Genomic DNA, 8,752 nt, shown 5'->3' with positions numbered 1-8,752 from the left:
TACTCTGCTACAACACCATGAGGTCAAGGTACCATTATAATCCCATTTTACAGTGAAGAAAACCAAAGCCCAAGGAAGTTAAGTAACTTACCTAAAGTCACACGACAGTAATAGGATAAGGATTCAGGCCCAGATTATATAGTTTCAGAGCTAGCACTCTAAACGCAGGCTTATCACCCTTTGTGGCCCTTAGCAAGGGCTCAGCCATGAGAAGCCTTCCCAGCACTCCTTACAGTGCCTGTCACAGTAGACAGTAAAAGTTGGAAGAATGAGTTGTGGGATATCCAAGGGGAAGGTTCCTTGAGGAACCTGGATATAGACCTAGAGTGAGGGAAGGATTTGGGAGTGTAATGATTCAGTAGCATCGACAAATGAGCCATCCAAAGATAGCATTCTTTCCAAGACAGTCAATAGGGATAAAAATCACATCCTCTGCTGTTCATTGGACCGCCCCTGTGTTCTCAGAGTGGTGGAGACAGATAACCTGGAAGGGCTGCCTGAAAAGGCTTGAGAAACCCACTGCTTACTTCATTAAACGATACTCATTTTCTTATTTGGGGATGAGTGTGCAATCTTGTCTTGACAAGAATTTCACTAAGACATAAATACTCTTTATGAGACAAGAATTTCTACATGACACCATTTCCTGAAGTGGGAATAATGCGTCAACAGGACAGTCAACCACAGCTTTGAGGACAAGGCAGGGTGGAAGTTAATGAAGTGTTCCAGACATCCACTCAAACCTTAGCGTGGAGTGACGGTTACTGCAGGGCAAAGTTACTTGATTTCTTTGATCAGAAGTACTGAAGATTAATGACCTGTGTGTTCTTTTATCAAACTTTAAATTATGCTCAAAATCTGACAGCAGGACACCAAGTGTTAAGAAGAGGATGGATATCAGCTGGGCAGAGGGTTCTCAAAGAATGCTGTCCTTTGAGACTGAAAGGGGTTCCTGGGCCCAATTCTAGTGTGTTCTGTGTGTGGAGGCTTCCTCACATCAACAACAAGCAATTCTCAGTCGCAGGCAGGGTCCTTCAGAATCCAGCTCAGTTCTGACACTATCTACCCAGAGATAGAATCAGATGCCATGGGTAAAGGGCTCAGTCCCAGACGACCACCCTCCAGATGCCAGCTGCAAGCACAGGTTGTTACCTGCACTTGTGACTGACTGGCTATAAATCAGATATTCTTCCCACAATCCCCTCCTCAGGTTTGATTAATTTGCTAGAACGGCTCACAGAACTCAGGAAAACCCATTTACTCACTAGATCACCGATTTATTATGGAAGGCTATTAAGGGATACGAATCCACAGCCAGATGAAGACATACGTTGGGCGAGGTCCTACGCAAAGGAGCTTCTGTCCTCCCGGAGCTTGGGGCCAGGCATGGGGGCGCACAGAAGTGTTCTGTTTCCCCCACATGGAAGCTCCCCAAAAAGAAGGGCAAAAAGCTGTCCTTTTGGGTTTTTAAGGTGACTTCATTACATAGTTACGTTTGACTAAATCACTGGCCAATGGCGATTGATTCAACCTCAAGCCCCTATCCCCTCCCCAGAAATCAAGGGGGTAGGAGTGAAAGTTCCAACCCTCTAATCACATGGTTGGCTCCATTGACATCCAGGCCCCCAACCTTAGGTGCTTTCCAAAAGTCACCTCATTCTCAGAGCAAAAAGACACTTTTATCACTCAACGCTTAGGAAATTCCAAGGGTTTGGGGAGCTTTGAGCCAGGAACTGTAGGCAAAGGCCAAATATATATGAGACCTATATTTCGGTCACCTGAAAGACCAAATATGTATTTCTTATAAATCACAATATCGTGAAGACAGTTATTCAACATCAGCATAAGGGGGAACTTGCTAGAAATGCAAATTCTTAGAACCCATTCCAGAGATAATGAATCTGAAACTCTGGGTCAGGCTCAGGACCTGTGTTTTAACAAGCCCTCTAGTTGGTTCTGATCTTTGCTCAAGTCTCAATTCTGCCACTCACTAGCTATGAGACCTCAGACAAATCACTTAATCTGTGTGTGCCTAAGTTTCCATCTGTCAAATGGAGATCATAATACTTGCACCAATTGTCTTATAGCAATAATGTTATGAGATTCAAATGAGGGGGAAAAAAGTGAATGTGTTTTGAAAAATGTATTAACAGTATAATACTGTTGTTATGAAGATAAAATAAAACAAATTTTGGAGGAGCCCTGAAACCATTCTACTCAGGGTGTGGTCCTCAGACCCACAGCACTAGATAGAAATGCAGACTCTCGGGCCTCATCCCTGAACTCACAAATTAGAATAGTAGAATCTGCTTTTTTTTTTTTTTTTTTGCCGCAAAGCACGGCAGGTGGGATCTCAGTTCCTCCACCAGGGATAGAACCCAGGACCCCAGCAGTGAGAGCGCTGAGTCCTAACCACTGTACTGCCAGGGAATTCCCTAGCACCTGCTTTATGACAAGATCCCCAGGTGATGGAAGTGGAGAAAGCGCTGTGCGGATCAGAACACCACGCAAGTGTAAGGCATTTACTCTTTATCAGGCAGGTGCAGTCATGAGCAAAGTAGAGGGCCCCTCTGCTCCACACCTGAGCTCCTCCCAATGGTCTGTCTCACCGTCGATCAGACACATAAATGCTATGAAAAAGTTCCCACTGTGAGAACTTAGGGAGGTACCATTAAGTGCTACCTTACTGTGCTTCCCTGGTGGCGCAGTGGGTGGGAATCTGCCTGCCAATGCAGGGGACACGGGTTCAAGCCCTGGCCCGGGAAGATTCCCCCATGCTGCGGAGCAACTAAGCCCGTGTGCCACAACTACTGAGCCTGCGCTCTAGAGCCCGTGCTCTGCAACAAGAGAAGCCACGACAGTGAGAAGCCTGTGCACCACTTGCTGCAACTAGAGAAAGCCCGCGCACAGAACAAAGACCCAACACCGCCAAAAATAAAAACAAATAAATAAATTTATTTTTTTTAAAAAGTGCTACCTTACTGAGAGACAGTTCCTATTAATGAGCTTAATTCTTACCACCTGTCCCCAATTCAAAGGTTATAAAAACATGTCAGTCATATGATGTTTTTATAATCCTTTTATAATTGAACTTCACACAAAATCATCTCATTGCCCTATAAAAAATGAATTGGGCCCTTCACTGCGGCCACTTAAAGAATCAGATCCTGCAGAAATTCAAGAGAGGCTATCCTTTTTAAATACTTAAAACACCTGTCCAGCTTTCAGGTGACTCTTGGAAAGCATGTTACTTTTGTCATTTTGAGCGAATTGAGACAAGCTTTGGAAGAGGAGGATGGACAATGTCCCCAGAAATTTTTGATGCAATATTCTTAGCTCACTATTTGCATGTTCAATAAGTGCCTCAGGTGACTTTTATGGTCAAGCAAGTTCAGAAAGCACTACTCTAGATTCTAGCTCGGTTGTTCTCAGCCCTGGCTTCCCACTGAAGCCATCTGAGAGCTTTAAGGGAAAACTATGGATGCCTGATTTAGTTAGTCTAGAGTGGGCAGGGCCTGGGTCTGGCTGTTCGAACAGCTCCCTGTGTGATCCTGGGTGCAGCGAGCCATGAGAGCCCTGCTGCCTGATGAGAGGTCCTGATGGGACTGGGGGTGACTTTCCCCTGTTATGGGCTGAACTGTGTTGACCCAAAATTCATATGGTGAAGTCCTGACCTCCAGTACCTCAGAATGTAACCATATTTGGAGATAAGTCCTTTAAAGATGTGAGTTAGTTAAAATGAAGCCATTAGGTTGGGTCCTAATCCAATCTGTCTTGTGTCCCTATAAGATGAGGAAATTTGGACACAAAGGTACACCAGGATGTGCACACAGAGGAAAGACCATGTGAGGACACAGCAAGAAGGTGGCCATCTACAGGCCAAGGAGAGAGGCCTCAGAATGAAACCAAAACTCTGGACACCTTGATCTTAGACTTCCCACCTCTGGAACTGTGAAAAAATGAATTTCTGTTGTTTAAGCCTCCAGTCTGTGCTATGGGTTATGGCAGCTCTGGCAAAATAATATATCCCCTATATCTCAAGACCAAGGATGTAAGGATGTTACACACATCCAAATGTGTGTGTGAGACCTACAGCCTAGATCTTTCTACTGTGTTTGCTCCTCCAGGAGAAGCAGGGGCTACACTGAAGTAAAGATAAGAGGTGGGGCTTCCCTGGTGGCGCAGTGGTTGAGAATCTGCCTGCCAATGCAGAGGACACGGCTTCAAGCCCTGGTCTGGGAAGGTCCCACATGCCGCGGAGCAACTAGGCCCGTGAGCCACAATTACTGAGCCTGCGCGTCTGGAGCCTGTGCTCCACAACAAGAGAGGCCACGATAGTGAGAGGCCCGTGCACCGCGATGAAGAGTGGCCCCCGCTCGCCGCAACTAGAGAAAGCCCTCGCACAGAAACGAAGACCCAACACAGCCATAAATAAATAAATAATTCCCATTTTAAAAAAAAAAAAAAGATAAGAGGTGAATGGAGAAGCAGTCCGGATATAAGCCCTGAGCATATGGGAAGTGAGCAAAAATGATGCTTCCAGAGGGAGTTCACATTTCAGTGCAGAAGCCAAAGAAGCACAAATAGCATTAGGATAACACACGGGGGAAAAAATCCCTTCAAATATCAATTGCACAGACTGCCTTCACTGACCCCACAGACAAGTTAAGTCTCCCATTGTCCCTTGGGCTTCTCCTTCATGGCACCTGCTATAAGTAATTACTGTTGTTTAATTATTAAGTTCCTGCCTAAAGTGATCTGCTAGACAGTACATGAGAGCGGAGGCTGTGTCTTGACTTGTGCACCATCTTGTTCCCCTCCACTTGGTACATATTTGTTGAACGAAGGAATGAACGAACAAGCACTTCTAGCAACCACTAGCAAAGATGGTACCAAAAGAACTTAATTCAGCTGATGAATGAATTAGTGAGCAAATAAGTCAATGAAGAAGTGAACCAATGACTGAGCACTGACTGGATGTTTGTGTTTTAAATTCATCTTAAATGTTTTCTAAATTCAGTTCCAATTAGATTTCATGACAGTGATTACTCAAGAGGAGATTTCTCCTCCCGAGTAATTTGGTAATTGCACTTTTCTGCTGGACCCTTCCGTTTTAAGCAGAGTCAGGTGCCTTGTGAATCATTTAGGAAATCTGCAAAAAAATGCTTTATACATGTATGTGTGCATATGTACACACACACACATATACATACATATACATACACATGCATATTCAATATATATATTCCACACATCACCACCGATTTCATGTTTGGTTCAATGTAAGACTCTGATGATTGTGCATAACACCTCACAGGGGTAGTGTCCCCGTCCACACATGCCCACCCCAGTCCAATCCAAAAGACTCGTGTACTCAATGTGCAATAAAGGTCATAGACGAGCCCTCTGGTTGTTTTTCACCTTTGGGAAAAATGGGGATGTTTTTAGTTCAAAGTCATGAACAAATGCAGGTTCTACAATTCAGACGCTTCACATCCCTGATCGAGGGTCACATTTTTATTCAGGCTGGACCACTTGTCTTAGTACCCGTCTCCAAACCTTTGCCAGGTCTGGGAGTTCTGGGAGTGGAGATTTCTAAGGATCAATAATTCATACGCATATCTCTTAAACTACAACTCTTCCCAGGTTTTTGTGAACTAGTTCAAATATTAGAAGTCTTTACTGGAAAATCTCAAATATTTTGTCTGGAAAAATCAGCAATTCAGGTGTAAAAAAAAACAGCAGGGAATGCCCAATTTTACTTCTGTATTTACATTGTAGTCAGTTTCCACTCCTGGCTAAAGGCTTGAATTTCCCATCTGGGAATCTCCTAAAGGCCCAGGTGTCATGGAGGAAGCTGCTCCATCTTTATCTATCTTCTTTCCTTATTTGGTTGGTGTCTGGGTACCACAATAATTATCAGGCCTTTGGATTATCTTCTTGAACTGATCGCCTAAATCGCAGGTCTGGGTTTGATACAGGAGAAGAGAAGTTAGCACAGAGGCACACTGCCCCATATCTCCAAGGGAAAGACCAAATTAGCTCTCAAGATCCCACAGCTTCTCAGGCCTTCCTTGCCTCCTCCTTTTAAGTTTCTTCAATTCTCTCCCTTGAACTCCCATCATTGGATGCTGTCAGTGAATGCTATTCCAAAAAGATGAATGGGTTTATTTGTTTCCTCCCCAACATTCATTCCCCTCCTGGCATCAGCCACAGGTTTTCTTTGGAAAGCCACCCTTCTCCACTCTCTCAGTCCCTGTGGTCTGTATGTTTGTACCACCTGTATCTAGAGATGAGGTCTGAGACTCAGATCTGGCCAATGAAATCATCACAGTCTCTTGGCCACAGCAATTGGTTCAGATCCAATGAAACACAATGAGAATCTGCATCTCTTTCACACTAGACTTGAATCTGAGAAGATACAAGAAGCTAAGAAAGCTGTCTTGTAATTATCAGGAGATAACATGGAAAAGAACTGAACAGAAAGAAACCAGGTTCTGGTGACATACTGTGAGCCCCTGCTTCTGGCCACACCTAAAGCAAGAATTATTGTTGAGTTTTGGCTAAAGCCAATTTGGGCCAGTTCTTGCAATTGAAGGAGTGACTGATACAGGAGCAGTTCTGACCCTCTGTCTTGGGACCTGTCATCTGGATGGATTAGGCCTTCTTCAGTGCCAGTCGGGTACTCACCTCGAGCAGCAGCATGTTCTCTGACACGCAGAGGACCAGATTGCTAAAAAAGAAGAAGACAAGACATCTCATCACTGGAAGAGAGTGTACACCTCAGATCCTGCTGCATCAGTGGTGAGACTTGTGAGCCCTCACCATTTTAGGATGAACAGGTGACAGATTAAGACCAAGATTCAGCCATAGAAATATCAAACATGTTTTGTTTCACTTTTTATGGGCAGTGATTCCATTCATTTAATCAATCATTCACAGATATTTACTGAGCATTTACAATATATACCAGGTAATATATTAGGACCTGCCAAGGTACACTCATGATCCTTGCCTTCAAAGGATTTAGAGCTGGGCCTCTAGATCCCTTACCTATATTGTGCTGGTGGTATTGATTTGCACAGGCAGTAAACGACATGGTAGTCTCTTCTGACAGGATCATAACTTCTAAAACTAGTAGCATTTGAATTAACGTGGGTTTACTGTTTATCCGCATTTTCTAGGACACCAAGGAAGCCAGCACAGGCTTTGGTATTAGAGCAGGATTCCAGGCATCTCTTGTTATGAATGAAATTGGTAAAAATCTTTTTAAGAGCGTGATATGGCAATATCTGTTAACATTATCATGTGCATGCCTGTGGCAGATAAAACACTCACATAAAACAATTATAATAGAAAAATGTTTCATTACACAACGTTTTTAGTATTAAAAAAAAAAAACAAAACTGGAAACAACCCAAATGTCCAAGTAGGTACAGACTGAAACAATGTCTGAGATATAGTATTAAGCGGGGAGAGGGGGAGTTATGTGTAAAATATAACCCCTTTTTTGTAATAAATAAATAAACAAGAATGTTAGTAGATGCATGCTTGTTTGCAGATGCCTGGGGGAAAGATCTGGAAGAATATACACTGAATCATTAACCTAGTGGGGTGAGATTTCAAGCCATTTTTCATCTCAGTGGGATATACTTCTGTTTGGTTGGGTTATGGAAAAGATGCAGGCAAGCCCCACGAGGGCAGAGCCCTACTGTGGTACCATGATAACCCCAGCACCTAGAACGGGGCCAGGCATAGAACATGGTGCATGCGTATTTTTTTTTTTAATAAAAAATACAGAAATGTTAAAACACAGAAAGTGAAGTGCCCTGATGTGATTCTAGTTCCCTGATGCACTTTTCCCAGGAGGGCACATCTGTGTCACAGGGATCCCAAGGTGGCTTCCAGCCTCACCTCCACGTCTCTCCTTTCTGGCGTAAACAAGGTGGGGCTTGCTCTCTTCTCCATATCCTGCAGCTTGATCAACTTTTCTATCAGGAACATTTTGTCTTTGCCCTCCTGCCAAGAAGGAAAACAAAAACAAAAACATGGAGGATGAATGATGGTGTGGGGTTGGGAAGCAAATGATAGAAAGGTTGATTTTTAGGCAGGTAGGGTCCTGGACATTGGCTTCGCCACCAGGGAAGTCCAGTTTCCTTAATTTTAAAATAGAGGTTAAAGAAATAAATGTGCTTGGGACTTCCCTGGTGGCGCAGTGGTTAAGAATCCGCCTGCCTATGCAGGGGACACGGGTTCGAGCCCTGGTCCAGGAAGATTCCACATGCCGTGGAGCAACTAAGCCCGTGAGCCACAACCACTGAAGCCCGGGCGCCTAGAGCCCTTGCTCCCCAGCAAGAGAAGCCACCGCAATGAGAAGCCCATGCGCAACGAAGAGTAGCCCCCACTCGCCACAACTAGAGAAAAACCTGCTCGCAGCAATGAAGACCCAACGCAGCCAAAAATAAATAAAATAAATTAAAATTGCTAAAAAAAAAAGAAAAAAGAAAAAAAAAAGAAATAAATATGCTAAACACCACTGCAGGGTTACAAATCAGATATATCCAGAATGTGGGAACTACTACAAGACAAAAGACCTGGTTTCTCCAACAATAAATGGCAAGAGAAGCGGGAAGTGTGAACAGCTATAGATTGAAAGAAACATAAAAGACACATCAACCAAATGCAACATGTGACACTTTTTCAGATTTTGACTTGAGTAATCCTGCTGTAAAAAGACACTTCATGGGACAAT

The 8,752-nt window shown here is 43.8% G+C and overlaps 1 protein-coding gene across 1 annotated transcript in view; it reads right to left on the bottom strand.

Moving 5' to 3' along the window:
* Positions 1–4,412: 4,412 nt before the first annotated feature.
* Positions 4,413–8,752, bottom strand: part of TMC5 (transmembrane channel like 5) — a 43,091-nt gene continuing 38,751 nt past the window's right edge. Inside the window, exons 18-19 of the mRNA XM_036827512.1 lie at positions 7,915–8,019; positions 4,413–6,733 (exon numbers count right to left, since the gene is read on the bottom strand). Coding sequence (XP_036683407.1) covers positions 6,395–6,733; positions 7,915–8,019 — 444 coding nt within the window. The 3' untranslated portion in view covers positions 4,413–6,394. The remainder of the gene's footprint in view (positions 6,734–7,914; positions 8,020–8,752) is intronic.

The sequence above is a fragment of the Balaenoptera musculus genome, chromosome 15 (genome assembly GCF_009873245.2).
Source record: "Balaenoptera musculus isolate JJ_BM4_2016_0621 chromosome 15, mBalMus1.pri.v3, whole genome shotgun sequence".
In the NCBI taxonomy this organism is placed as follows: Eukaryota; Metazoa; Chordata; class Mammalia; order Artiodactyla; family Balaenopteridae; genus Balaenoptera; species Balaenoptera musculus.
This window is presented reverse-complemented; position numbering and strand designations above follow the sequence as displayed.